At 43.0% G+C, this 15,557-nt stretch overlaps 1 protein-coding gene across 1 annotated transcript in view; it reads left to right on the top strand.

Moving 5' to 3' along the window:
- The window catches only part of LOC311104630 (follistatin-related protein 5-like), a gene marked incomplete at its 5' end in the record, with an annotated part of 105,792 nt that overhangs the window by 46,681 nt on the left and 43,554 nt on the right, over positions 1–15,557 (top strand). Inside the window, one exon of the mRNA XM_084146484.1 lies at positions 13,182–13,348. Within this exon, the coding sequence (XP_084002610.1) occupies positions 13,182–13,348 (167 nt within the window). The remainder of the gene's footprint in view (positions 1–13,181; positions 13,349–15,557) is intronic.

Here is a 15,557-nt window from a genome sequence, read left to right as displayed (position 1 = left end):
GAAAGCACAAGAGAGGGAGAGCGAAAGAAACAGGAAACAAAAGGGCTAGGTGAGCAGGGGAGTAGCTAAACGACAGTGGGTTGCTATTTTTCTCTTGCCTGCCCCTTTGGCTACTTCCCGTCCTGCAGCACCAGTTATTTTCCTTGACAAACACAGTTCCTCTACTGTGCCATAGGTGATTTAGACTCCGGCGGTGGGCATGGACCTCCATCCCATTATGGGAACAGTCGGGGAGAAAATGAAAAGGGAGACCCAGCCTATTCATCACTAATTACAGGCTGTATGTTGAAGGTTGGGTCCCTCCCAGGAGAAGAGCCATGGAAGTCCAAAACAAGACGAAAGGAGCAGCCAGGGCCACTTGCCATTCTGATAAATCAGAGGCCAAAGAAGGTGAGCCAAAATGTCCAGCAGCCCGTGCTCCAGTTCGAGCTATAAGGAATTGCCCGTTCTGTGACTTCACATGCAAATCGTTTTCCCTCTGACGGTATGATGATGATGGAGCCCGCCGCCTGGCGATTTATCTTTTAAACTCTCCCATAACTTCCCCCGTTTCAATCCCCCCGAGATTGCCTGAAAATCGAGTTTATTGCTCGGAGCGCATTTCCAAAGCCATTAAGATACAAGGGACTGTAATTGAATGGTTAGGGAGGATATTATTGGAGGAGATCTTGTGGGTATATCCCGTCACTATAAAGCCTGCTGGGTTTTGAAACGTCCATGTGTCGTGTTAACAGTGATGTTATCATGGTTGTTTTGCCAGCAGTGTCGAGGGGTAGGAGGATCATAAAAGAGCCAGGGGTAGGAATCTCCCACTTGGATATTGTATTGTTTTATTTGTAGAGTAGGAATTCCGTTGTGGGCATCTGTATATCATGTGATATGGGCCGACAGAGTTCAGTGAGCATGTCAAAATATGACCACCGTTTGCTTTCTGCAAACATTTATTTGGAATATTTTGATCAACTGTGTGTTTATGTAATTGTGGAGGCCAGGTCATCTGATGCAGCACTCCATCACTCTCCTTCTTGGTAAAATAGCCCTGACACAGCCTGGAGGTGTGTTGGGTCATTGTCCTGTTGAGAAACAAATGATAGTCCCACTAAGCCCATTTAGCTATTTAATTTAGAATTTTAGGACCCCTTTAGGTATAAATAAAAATGTACAAAATATATTTGATAAAATATTGAAATTGGCCTTTACTACTACAGTATAGCCTATAGAAACGCATTGAATAACACATTCATAAATGGCAAAAAAGACAGTCAAAAATAAATCATAATGAGTAAGGTTTTATATCTAGGAGATATAAGAAAGGAAATATATATACAGTGGGGAGAACAAGTATTTGATACACTGCCGATTTTGCAGGTTTTCCTACTTACAAAGCATGTAGAGGTCTGTAATTTTTATCATAGGTACACTTCAACTGTGAGAGACAAAATCTAAAACAAAAATACAGAAAATCACATTGTATGATTTTTAAGTAATTAATTTGCATTTTATTGCATGACATAAGTATTTGATCACCTACCAACCAGTAAGAATTCCGGCTCTCACAGGACTGTTAGTTTTTCTTTAAGAAGCCCTCCTGTTCTCTACTCATTACCTGTATTAACTGCACCTGTTTGAACTCGTTACCTGTATAAAAGACACCTGTCCACACACTCAATCAAACAGACTCCAACCTCTCCACAATGGCCAAGACCGGAGAGCTGTGTAAGGACATCAGGGATAAAATTGTAGACATGCACAAGGCTGGGATGGGCTACAGGATAATAGGCAAGCAGCTTGGTGAGAAGGCAACAACTGTTGGCGCAATTATTAGAAAATGGAAGAAGTTCAAGATGACGGTCAATCACCCTCGGTCTGGGGCTCCATGCAAGATCTCACCTCGTGGGGCATCAATGATCATGAGGAAGGTGAGGGATCAGCCCAGAACTACACGGCAGGACCTGGTCAATGACCTGAAGAGAGCTGGGACCACAGTCTCAAAGAAAACCATTAGTAACACACTACGCCGTCATGGATTAAAATCCTGCAGCGCACGCAAGGTCCCCCTGCTCAAGCCAGTGCATGTCCAGGCCCGTCTGAAGTTTGCCAATGACCATCTGGATGATCCAGAGGAGGAATGGGAGAAGGTCATGTGGTCTGATGAGACAAAAATAGAGCTTTTTGGTCTAAACTCCACTCGCTGTGTTTGGAGGAAGAAGAAGGATGAGTACAACCCCAAGAACACCATCCCAACTGTGAAGCATGGAGGTGGAAACATCATTCTTTGGGGATGCTTTTCTGCAAAGGTGACAGGACGACTGCACCGTATTGAGGGGAGGATGGATGGGGCCATGTATCGCGAGATCTTGGCCAACAACCTCCTTCCCTCAGTAAGAGCATTGAAGATGGGTCGTGGCTGGGTCTTCCAGCATGACAATGATCCGAAACACACAGCCAGGGCAACTAAGGAGTGGCTCCGTAAGAAGCATCTCAAGGTCCTGGAGTGGCCTAGCCAGTCTCCAGACCTGAACCCAATATAAAATCTTTGGAGGGAGCTGAAAGTCCGTATTGCCCAGTGACAGCCCCGAAACCTGAAGGATCTGGAGAAGGTCTGTATGGAGGAGTGGGCCAAAATCCCTGCTGCAGTGTGTGCAAACCTGGTCAAGACCTACAGGAAACGTATGATCTCTGTAATTGCAAACAAAGGTTTCTGTACCAAATATTAAGTTGAGACTCAGCCCATGCAAAAAAATAGATATCTCTAGCTTAAACTGATTAATTTAAAGGGGATTTTTTTATTTTGTTACTTAAATTGACACACCGGTGCGTCAATAGACTCTAGGGGGTTAGGATCGGGGGTATTGTTCTCTATTCTTGCTCTTTCGTAGCTCAATTATACTATTTTATTAAGATTGTCTATGCCACATTATACATTATTGTTGTCATGTTGCAATTTCCTGAGGACTTTTTTTTCCAATACTCCATCAACTTTAAAGAGCCTTTACCTCCTTTAAAGCTAAATAGCAATGATTGTTAACATCTTCGTCACAACCACACTTTGTTTTCATGTGCTAATACGCCTGCCAGAAGACTCCAGTTCCAAAGACACAAGATTTTTTAATTGTCGGGCAAAGGAAGGGACTTGCTAATGATTTGACAGATGTTCCCACTCTTGAGAAATTAAAGGCTAATCTACAAGACGTGTGTGTTTGAGCATATTAACATATACAGTGCCTAGTGAAAGTCTACACACACCTTGCACAGTCTTCACATCTTGCAGCCTTAAAATTAAGCAAAAAAACCTGGATTAAATTTGATTTTTTTCCTCCCCTACTCCACATTCCTCCCCTACTCCAGAAGTGAAAGAGAAAATATAGCATTTTCTAAATTACTTCTAAAAATAATTTTTCTTGATTGTGTATGTCTTCACAACCCAGAGTTAATACTTAGTGGAAACACCTTTGGCAGGCATTACAACTGTGAATAATTTTTAATAAGATTCTACCAACTTTGTACAACTCTTAGGGCAACATTATATCCATAGTTTTTTTGGGTTGGGGGTCATTAATGGACAACTATATTCAAACATTGTCTCTGATTTTTATGCCGATTTAGGTCAGGACCGAGACTGGACCATTTAGGAACACTCAACACCTATTGGAAAGCCATTCTGGTGTGTCTTTGGTGTTAATATTTGTGTAATTGTCCCGTTGAAAATAAAACTATCCCAAGGTTAGGTATTCAGAAATAATAATAATATAATATGCCATTTAGCAGACGCTTTTATCCAAAGCGACTTACAGTCATGCGTGCATACATTTTTTTTGTGTATGGGTGGTCCCGGGGATCGAACCCACTACCTTGGCGTTACAAGCGCCGTGCTCTACCAGCTGAGCTACAGAGGACCACATTATGAGAAGATGAGGCAGGGTTTCATCCAATGTTTTTTCTGAGTTTGATCCTTTCATGTTTCTTTTAATCTTGACAAACTCCCCAGTCCCTGCCGGTGACAAGCATACCCATAATATGATGCTGCCACCACAATACTTAAAAACACAGAGGATTAACAAAATTGCATTCACTGCACATTACTGGCCTGTATGACAAAGTGAAAAGGAGAAAGTCTGTGTTTAAAAATTCCACAAAAAATCTTACATTCTGTTTGCAACAAGGCAGTTAAGTAACACACAGCAAATAAATACACTTTTTGGCACTACACGGAGTGAAACCCTCTGTATTTTCTAATTTTGTGGCAGCATCATGTTATGGCTGTGCTTGTCACAGGCAGGGACTTGGGAGTTTGTCAAGATCAAAATAAACATGAAAGGAGCAAAGCCCAGGTAAAAGATTATAGGAAAACCTGCCTCAGTCTTCTGAAAACCTGACCCTAGAATATAGTTTTATTTTTCATCGGGACAATTACACTGATTTTCATACTGAAGAAACACCAGAATGGCTTCCCAAGAAGTGTCGAGTGGTCATGAGTGGTTCAGTCTCAGGCCTGACTTACAGTGCATTCAAAAAGTATTCATACCTGTTGACTTATTCCACACTTTGTTGTGTTATAGCCTGAATTCAAAATTGATTAAATATATACAGTACCAGTGTCACGCCCTGACTCAGGGGACTCTTATATGTTGAGTCAGGGTGTGAATGTTCTATGTTAGTATTTCTATGTTTCTATCTAGTATGTGTAGTTCTATGTTTGGCCGGGTGTGTTTCCCAATCAGAGGCAGCTGTCGCTCGTTGTCTCTGATTGGGGAGCATACTTAGGCAGCCTATTGGCAATTAGGGGTTGTGGGTTCTTGTTCCGTGTTTAGGCTAGTTTTGTGTTCAGCCTTTGGACTTCACGTTTCGTTTAGTTTGGGTTGTTGTTTTGTCATGTGTTTATCAGTTTAATAAACATGTATTCATATCACGCTGCGCCTTGGTCTGACCCGTCCTTAAACGAACGTGACAGAAGATCCCACCAAACACGGACCAAGCAGCGTGCCCAGGAGCAGACAGCCTAGACATGGGAGGAGATCCTGGACGGAAAGGGATCCTGGACATGGGAGGAGATTCAGGCTGGGATGGATCGCCGTCCTTGGGAGGAGACAGTGGAGGCCCGGTATAAAGAGGAGCAACGGCAACGCAGAAGTAGCCGGCCGAGGAGGAAGCCCGAAAAGCAGCCCCAATAACATTTTTTTGGGGGGCTAAAGGGGTGGTCGGGGAGCGAGAGAGAAGAGCCCCGACCACTGCACCCGGTGGGATTCCAGATGAATTCCCTATGACCATGGGAAGAAGAGTGGGAACAGTTTTATACTGAGGAGTCGGAGGATGACGACGATGATGAGTTTCTGTTCCCTAACTCGTGGGGGCTCCCGGAGGAGTCCTCACTGGAGGAGGAGTGCCGAGAGAGAGAGAAGGATCGGATCGGCAGGGTAAGAGAGGAGGCCACCATATTACGGGGGCTGATAGCTAGAATAGAGCGGGAGAGATCCAGTCAAGAGGAGGCACTGCAGGAGGCTCGTAGGGAAAAGGAGGAAGTAGAGGCACGGAGAGAGGAGCTAGTTAGGCAGCATAAGGAGCGGGGGTTAATAAAGGAACCCAGTCCTGCTCCTCGCACCAAGCCAGTGGTGCGTGTTCCCAGTCCGGCCTGGCCCGTACCTGCTCCTCGCACCAAGCCAGTGGTGCGTGTTCCCAGTCCGGCCCGGCCTGTGCCTGCTCCTCGCACCAAGCCAGTGGTGCGTGTCGCCAGTCCAGCCCGGCCCGTTCCTGCTCCTCGCACCAAACCAGTGGTGCATGTTCCCAGTCCGGCCCGGCCTGTTCCTGCTCCTCGCACCAAGCCAGTGGTGCGTGTCGCCAGTACGGCCCGGCCCGTACTGTCACGCCCTGACTCAGGGGACTCTTATATGTTGAGGCAGTGTGTGAATGTTCTGTGTTAGTATTTCTATGTTTCTATCTAGTATGTGTAGTTCTATGTTTGGCCGGGTGTGTTTCCCAATCAGAGGCAGCTGTGGCTCGTTGTCTCTGATTGGGGAGCATACTTAGGCAGCCTATTGGCAATTAGGGGTTGTGAGATCTTGTTCCGTGTTTAGGCTAGTGTTGTGTTCAGCCTTTGGACTTCACGTTTGGTTTGGTTTGTTGTTTTGTCGTGTGTTTATCAGTTTAATAAACATGTATGCATATCACGCTGCGCCTTGGTCTGACCCGTCCTTAAACGAACGTGACAACCAGTCAAAAGTTTGGACACACCTAAGGGTTTTTCTTAATTTGTACTCTTTTTTACATTGTAGAATAATAGTGAAGGCATCAAAACTCTGAAATAACACATATGAAAGTAGTACCAAAAAAGTGTTCAACAAATCAAAAAATATTTTAAATTTGAGATTCTTCAAATAGCCACCCTTTGCCTTGATGACAGCTTTGCACATTCTTGTCATTCTCTCAACCAGCTTCACCTGGAATGCGTTTCCAACAGTCTTGAAGGAGTTCCCACATATGCTGAGCACTTGTTGGCTGCTTTTTCTCCACCATCCAACTCATCCTAAACCATCTCAATTGGGTTGAGGTCGGGGGATTGTGGAGGCCAGGTCATCTGATGCAGCACTCCATCACTCTCCTTCTTGGTAAAATAGCCCTGACACAGCCTGTAGGTGTGTTGGGTCATTGTCCTGTTGAGAAACAAATGATATGTTTTCACTATATATTTTACCTCTTGGGGATGTTATTCGAAAACATGATGTTAACTTTCACTGCTATGCGGATGACACACAGCTGTACATTTCAATGAAGCATGGTGAAGCCCCAAAATTGCCCTCGCTAGAAGCCTGTGTTTCAGACATAAGAAAGTGGATGGCAAAAAACTTTTTACTTTTAAACTCGGACAAAACAGAGATGCTTGTTCTAGGTCCCAAGAAACAAAGAGATCTTCTGTTAAATCTGACAATTCATCTTGATGGTTGTAAAGTCGTCTCAAATAAAACTGTGAAGGACCTAGGCGTTACTCTTGACCCTGATCTCTCTTTTGACGAACATATCAAGACTGTTTCAAGGACAGCTTTTTTCCATCTACGTAACATTGCAAAAATCAGAAATTTTCTGTCCAAAAATGATGCAGAAAAATTAATCCATGCATTTGTTACTTCTAGGTTAGACTACTGCAATGCTCTATTTTCCGGCTACCCGGATAAAGCACTAAATAAACTTCAGTTAGTGCTAAATACGGCTGCTAGAATCCTGACTAGAACCAAGAAATTTGATCATATTACTCCAGTGCTAGCTTCCCTACACTGGCTTCCTGTTAAGGCAAGGGCTGATTTCAAGGTTTTACTGTTAACCTATAAAGCGTTACATGGGCTTGCTCCTACCTATCTTTCCGAGTTGGTCCTGCCGTACATACCAATACGTACGCTACGGTCACAAGACGCAGGCCTCCTAATTGTCCCTAGAATTTCTAAGCAAACAGCGGGAGGCAGGGCTTTCTCCTATAGATCTCCATTTTTATGGAACAGTCTGCCTACCCATGTGAGAGACGCAGACTCAGTCTCAACCTTTAAGTCTTTACTGAAGACTTATCTCTTCAGTAGGTCATATGATTGAGTGTAGTCTGGCCCAGGAGTGTGAAGGTGAACGGAAAGGCTGGAGCAACGAACAGCCCTTGCTGTCTCTGCCAGGCCGGTTCCCCTCTCCACTGGGGTTCTCTGCCTCTAACCCTGTTGCAGGGGCTGAGTCACTGGCTTGCTGGTGCTCTTTCATGCCGTCCCTGGGAGGGGTGCGTCACTTGAGTGGGTTGAGTTACTGACGTGATCTTCCTGTCTGGGTTGGCGCCCCCCCCTTGGTTTGTGCTGTGGTGGAGACCTCTGTGGGCTATACTCGGCCTTGTCTCAGGATTGTAAGTTGGTGGTTGGGGATATCCCTCTGGTGATGCGGGGGCTGTGCTTTGGCGGAGTGGGTGGGGTTATATCCTTCCTGTTTGGCCCTGTCCGGGGGTTTCTTCGGATGGGGCCACAGTGTCTCCGGACCGCTCCTGTCTCAGCCTCCAGTATTTATGCTGCAGTAGTTTATGTGTCGGGGGGCTGGGGTTAGTTGGTTATACCTGGAGTACTTCTCCTGTCTTATCCAGTGTCCTGTGTGAATTTAAGTATGCTCTCTCTAATTCTCTCGTTCTCTCTTTCTCTCTGAGAACCTGAGCCCTAGGACCATACGTCAGGACTACCGGGCATGATGACACCTTGCTGTCCCCAGTCCGCCTGGCCTTGCTGCTATTCCAGTTTCAACTGTTCTGCCTGCGGCTACGAAACCCCTACCTGTCCCAGACCTGCTGTTTTCAACTCTTAATGATCGGCTATGAAAAGCCAACTGAGAGACCTGAGCCCTAGGACCATACGTCGGGACTACCGGCCGTGGTGACTCCTTGCTGTCCCCAGTCCGCCTGGCCTTGCTGCTATTCCAGTTTAAACTGTTCTGCCTGCGGTTATGGAACCCCTACCTGTCCCAGACCTGCTGTTTTCAAACTCTTAATGATCGGCTATGAAAAGCCAACTGAGATTTATTCCTGATTATTATTTGACCATGCTTGTCACTTATGAACATTTTTGAACATCTTGGCATGGTTCTGTTATAATCTCCACCCGGCACAGCCAGAAGAGGACTGGCCACCCCTCATAGCCTGGTTCCTCTCTAGGTTTCTTCCTAGGTTTTCGCCTTTCTAGGGAGTTTTTCCTAGCCACCGTGCTTCTACACCTGCATTACTAGCTGTTTGGGGTTTTAGGCTGGGTTTCTGTACAGCACTTCGAGATATTAGCTGATGTAAGAAGGGCTATATAAAATAAAATTGATTGATTGATTGATAGTCCCAGTAAGCCCAAACCAGATGGGATGTTTTATTGCTGCAGAATGCTGTGGTAGCCATGCTGGTTAAGTATGCCTTGAATTCTAAATAAATCACAGACAGTCTCACCAGCAAAGCACCCCCACACCATAACACCTCCTCCTCCATGCTTTACAGTGGGAACTACACAAGCAGAGATTATCCGTTCACCCACACCGCGTCTCACAAAGACACGGCGGTTGGAACCAAAAATCTCAAATTTGGACTCCAGACCAAAGGACAAATTTCCACCAGTCTAATGTCCATTGCTCGTGTTTCTTGGCCCAAGCAGGTCTCTTATTATTATTGGTGTCCTTTAGTAGTGGTTTCTTTGCAGCAATTCGACCATGAAGGCCTGATTCACACGGTCCTCTCTGAACAGTTGATGTTGAGATGTGTCTGTTACTTGAACTCTGTGAAGCATTTATTTGGGCTGCAATTTCTGAGGCTGGTAACTCTAATGCACTTATCCTCTGCAGCAGAGGTAACTCTGGGTCTTCCATTCCTGTGGTGGTCCTCATGAGAGCCAGTTTCATCATAGCGCTTGATGGTTTTTGCGACTGCACTTGAAGAAACTTTCAAAGTTCTTGAAATGTTCCATATTGACTGACCTTCGTGTCTTAAAGATGATGGACTGTCGATTATCTTTGCTTATTTGAGCTGTTCTTGCCATAATATGGACTTGGTCTTTTACCAAATAGGGCTATCTTCTGTATACCACCCTTACCTTGTCACAACACAACTGATTGTCTCAAACGCATTAAGAAGGAAATACATTCCACAAATTAACTTTTAAGAAGGCACACCTGTTAATTGAAAATTCATTCCAGGTGACTACCTCATATAGCTGGTTGAGAGAATGCCAAGAGTGTGCAAAGCTGTCAACAAGGCAAAGGGTGGCTATTTGAAGAATCTCAAATTTAAAATATATTTTGATTTGTTTAACACTTTTTTGGTTACTACATGATTCCATATGTGTTATTTCATAGTTTTGATATGTTCACTATTATTCTACAATGTAAAACATTGTAAAAATAAAGAAAAACCCTTGAATGAGTAGGTGTGTCCAAACTTTTGACTGGTAGCGTATTTTTCTCACCCATCTACACACTATACCCCATAATGGAAAAGTTAAATAATGTTTTTAGAATTTTTAGCAAAATTATTGAAAATGAAATACATACATATCTCATTTACATAAGTATTCACACATTTACATGTTAGAATCCCCTTTGGCATCAGTTACAGCTGTGAGTCTTTCTGGGTAAATCTCTAAGAGCTTTGCACACCTGGATTGTACAATATTTGCACATTGTTCTTAAAAGTATTCTTCAAGCTCTGTCAAGTTGGTTGTTGATCATTGCTAGACAGCCATTTTCAAGTCTTGCCATATATTTTCAAGCCTATCTAAGTCAAAACTGTAACTAGGCCACTCAGGAACATTCAATATCATCTTTGTAAGCAACTCCAGTCTATATTTGGCCTTGTGTTTTAGGTTATTGTCCTGAATTTTTCTCAAAGTGTCTGTTTGAAAACAGACTGAACCAGGTTTTCCTCTAGGATTTTTATTGACTCAAGGCTTTTCATTTTGAATTAATTTGTAAACAATTCTAAAAACATAATTCCACTTTTACATTATGGGGTATTGTGTGTAGGCCAGTGACACAAAATCTTTTTTTAATAATCCATTTTAAATTCAGGCTGTAATGAAGCAAAATGTTGAAAAAGTCAAGGGGTGCGACTACATTCTGATGCACTGTAAATCTGCTTAAAAATCAGAGACAATGTTTGAATCTTGCTGTGCATCAATGATTTCCAAACAGATTTACTGAGCTTGAGCAATTTTGACAAAAATAACGGATCATACTTGCCCAAAGAGTTGTGCAAAGTTGGTAGAATCTTATTCAAAATTATTCACAGCTGTAATGGCTGCCGAAGCTCCTTCCATTAAGTATTAACTCTGGGGTGTGAAGACATACGCAAACATTTTCCATAATTTTTTGACTTTGAAAATGTGGACTAGGTGGTGTAGATCAGAAGGAAACAAATCTAATTGATTCCCTTTTTAGATTGAAGTTAAAGGCAGCAAAATGTGAAAACTTAGCAAGTAGTGTGTAGACTTTCAGTAGCGACTGTATGTCCTCTTGTGTGTTGGATTTAGCCTTCCACAAGGGAATTTCACAAAGGACAATACAGTCTTCCAGGACAATCATACGCAATCCTCTCTCCTTGAGAAACATCTCCCTAGAATTCTTGAAACAATGTAGAAGTGTAATTGTACATATTCATAACTTAATGACACAGTTAGCTCCATTGAATCTTCAAAAGGGCAATCCTGTTCAAGTTTTTTATTGATCTTTTGAACCCCATAGTATTACTGGACATGCATTGCTTGGGGTTATGAACCATTTAAACCATTAGTCAGCACAATCTTTACTCAGGGCAAGAGGGCAGCAACGTATATCTTTATTTGTGTTTCCTACAGAATCTGGTGTCTGCAGTATTCAAGCATTTATCATATGGGGGTTATTCCAGTATAGGAATCACAGAAATGGTACAGACACAACAAACAGATTGACTTAGAAGTTTGTTATGTAAATGTAATATAAATGGTAACCTACACCGCATGCAGAGTTTAGCCTAATTCCAGCTCATCAAATCAAAGTGGTCGCGTACACCGATTTGCAGATGTTATCGCAGGTGCAGTGAAATGCTTATGTTTCTAGCCATACAAAATAATACACACATAATCCAAAAAGTTAAAAAGAAAGAAATTGACAAATATCAGAACGAGCAATGTCAGAGTCTGGAATATACAGTTCATTCCCTTGACTTTTTCAGCCTTATTACAGCTTTAATAAATAAATAAATTAAATAAAAACATTTCCTCATCAGTCTACACACAATACCCCATAATGACAATACAAAATGTGGAAAAAGTCGAGAGGTCTGAATAATTTCGGAATGCACTGTATATATATATACAGTATGTTTATGATGGTGTGTATAGACAGTATGGACAGTATATGAATTGAAAAGCTGTGTACAGCAGTAGTTATATAGGATGAGCCATGACTAGAACACAGTATATACATATACACTGGGAAAAACAGTATGTAAACATAATTAAAGTGACTAGTGTTGAATGACTCTATGTACATAGGGCAGCAGTCTCTAAGGTGCAGGGTAGAGTTCCGGGTGGTAGCCGGTTGGTAACAGTGACTAAGGTTCTGGGCAGGGTACTGTACGGAGGCCGGCTAGTGGTGACTGTTTAACAGTCTGATGGCCTGGAGATAGAAGCTGTTCATCAGTTTCAGTCCCAGCTTTGATGCACCTGAACTGTCTTCCCCTTTTCAGTTGTGTTTCGCTGCGCTAAGCTAACTGCTAGACTCCGGACCTGGGCTTTTCTTTCATTAGGTTTTTGTATTTCATGCTCTCAGGAGCAGAACCAATTCAGTCAGTGTATCCTTTTGCTCTGTTGCTCATTAGCCCAATAGGAAAATTAAAAGGCTCACACTAGTTCCATAACAGAATTAAAGGGATGCTTGGGTAACAGCTTTTTGTTCATTCATTGTCTCACTGAAGAACTGCATCGGCACCCTTACTGGCCACACACAAAAGTTCTCTGTTTTTCCAATATGTTTTCTGTGCCTTTGGTACTATATGGACACTTTCAATAGAACAATCAGTGACGATAGCAATATGTGGAGGACTGGGGTTTCTTTTGGGTTGCCGGTGAATTTCAAATAATATCAAATAATAAATATGGCGGCGTTGTGGGAAATTGAATAGAACACCCACAATCCCTTTGGAAAAGTCCACATGATAATATGGATAGCTAGTTGGGTGGAAGAAATCCTTGGAGATGTGGGCATGGTTTAAATTAAATGTACATTAAACCTCTTGTTTACTCAGTTTTTACACCTAGTTTCATAAATTATATCTTGACGTATGAACTCATTATGTTTTCCCTATGCATATTTTACCATAAAACAAACAACTTCATGCAGTAATGTTGTGCCTTGCCAACAAAACACTGGCTAATTGAGCCTCTCTCTGTCTATTCTACTTTTTTCAGCTTGATTAATTCAAAGAATGCGTGCAAACACACAGCACCATAATCACTCTGCTTTTCAGTGTGATGTGTGCTCACACACAGAAAACATCATTTTGCATGCTTCTTTGATATATGGAAGTAAATGCATGCACACACACACACACACACACACATTTTAATTCTTACATTCAAGCACCCTGGTCAAACAAAAGTGGCTGTCACACATCTCTCTATGTCTAACGGGTGATCTAATTACCGGCTGGCTTTCTTTCTTTACAGAAGTGTTCCAGCTCACCCTGCCCGATGACCAGAAATTGATTATCACCACGGTAACCGTTGGCCAGAGTGCCATCTTGACTTGCGCAATCACGGGGGACCAGAGACCTCCCATCATCTGGAAACGCAACAATCAGGTTCTCAACTCGCTGGATTTGGAGGACATAAATGTAAGTACTGCCTGCAGCCCCACCTGAAATACAACTGAACTTCTAGCTTTGTAAGACACACGCATGCACACACACATACATGCTCTCTTTAACCTGGACAAATCAAAAGGTTGACCTATAGCTTTTGAACAACATTTTGGGTTTGACAGTTATTCACAATGTCAGATATTCAGTCTGCTGTGAGGGTTACCATAGGGGTTCAGCTCCGATGGGGAAGCACCTATTTTTACTTCCCGCTGAGCGTGTCATTGTCTCTGACATTGTCTGTGTGCTGTATCTGTTGGTAGCCCCCGACAACCATCATGTCGCTTTCATCCTTCTTCAAAGACAGGACACTGAAAGACTGGAGGTGCAGTGAGTCACCAGGCAACACTGCCCACTCTCTACATTCTCCCCCTTCAGGGTTGGCCAAGCTATAGCTGACTCGACCGTGCATAATTGAGTCAACACTGTCGCATTAGATAAAGGAGGTCCAGCGATGCCGCCAATGTAACATTAAATGTTGATGACCCTTAAAACTGTGCGAGGAGGTGCACAGCTGCCGCCAGTCATCGCCGAGCACCATCATCTCTGGAATTGGATTTCTGTCCCCACTGTTTCCAAGCGCTTCGGCTGCTTATGATCCTCCATTTACATGAAGATGGGAATCTTCTTCTTTCTTGGCCCCATCCATCGCCTACTCTCCAAGGTGCTTGATGACTTGCATGTGAAAGCAGGCACACTGCCATTTACCCCCCCAGTCCCCTCTATAATAAATTATTAATAATTCTGTACGGCACGCTGACTTGGGAATGCATCAAAACCAGCCTATGCCAAGTTGGATGAAAGTGAGTGAGCTAGATTGAACTCTTGGGTAAAGTAAGGGCCTTGTCAGGTCAAGTTAGGTCGACGTTGATGTTATTCGGCTCCTGTATATGGTAGATATTTCCTAGGACTGTTTTACTTTACTCGCTCCATGTGTTCCTTGGGTAGCATCGAGCAACCGCTGAAGACATCCAATGGAGTTCAGAGGCTTTGCAACCTGAAGGGGGGTCTTTGTTTCCTCCTCTTCACATAGAAGCACTTATTTCCCTGTTGAATTGAAGAAGACATGTTTTATTGTTAGCGTCGACATACAGTTAGTTGATGTCAACTCTTATTGTACTAACTGGTTCCTAATCCGATGTGCTGTGATGCAGTAGAAAACCAACCTTACACGGTGTTGCAGTGTTACGGACTGTAACAGCTCAATTGAATTGGACACTACACTGTATTGTATGCGCACTATTTAAATTCAGTCACAGGCAAATGAAGTCAAGTTGGGATACCTTCATTCTGTTGTGTTAGCATCAATGTCCATGCCATTCAGGTTAACTGTATTCTGCCCACGGCTTCATCAGTGTGAGCTCAACTTTGATCCCGGTGTCTGTCAGCGTCGGATTTATTTTCCTGCAGTCGTCTAAAATTGCCCTCGTACACGACCTTGGGCAGATGATTTCTGCAGATGGCCTACTGATATGAACTGTTAACAGTTAACCACTGTTGTGGTCCTCTGTAGCTCAATTGGTAGAGCATGGTGCTTGTAACGCCAGGGTAGTGGGTTCGACCCCGGGACCACCCATACGTAAAAGCGTCTGCTAAATGGCATATTATTGTTATTATGAACAGCCCACCAGCCATGTTTTTTCTAAACATAAAAATGTGTGTACCAAGCGTTTTATTACTAACTAGACTAAGCAAAATACCAAGCGAAATACTAATGGAACATCAGCAAAAACCCAAAACCGGCTTACCCTAGATTATTTATTGCACTTAGTCTTGCAGCTAAGCGCCAACAGAGTTTTTCATAGCAAAACAAGTGGATTTATATGCACCTGGTGTTCACCAACCTCCTCTGTGAACGCCATTTACCCAATTTCACCAAGGTTCTGGCATAATTGTGCCTTTTAATATGCCAAGGCCTGAACTGCCAACACTAATTACAGTTCTATTTCGGTGAATGGATTTCTAGGATTTATACTGTCTAATTTAACAGACCACTTCCCTTAAGAATGGATGTTATTTCAAAAACAATCTGTCAACAGTCCGACTCAGTTAATCCCACATTAATCCTAATGGTGTGCTCTTATTATGGAGTTCAATAGAGCCGGTCTCCATTTTGACAAAGCAGCTTACTCTAATCCATGAATATGACAGTTGCTGGGCATTGCATCATCATCCTCAGCTATTA

The sequence above is a fragment of the Coregonus lavaretus genome (genome assembly GCF_964263955.1).
Source record: "Coregonus lavaretus genome assembly, chromosome: 29".
NCBI lineage: Eukaryota > Metazoa > Chordata > Actinopteri > Salmoniformes > Salmonidae > Coregonus > Coregonus lavaretus.
The sequence above is the reverse complement of the archived record's forward strand: the minus strand, read 5'-3'. Positions and strand labels throughout refer to the sequence as shown.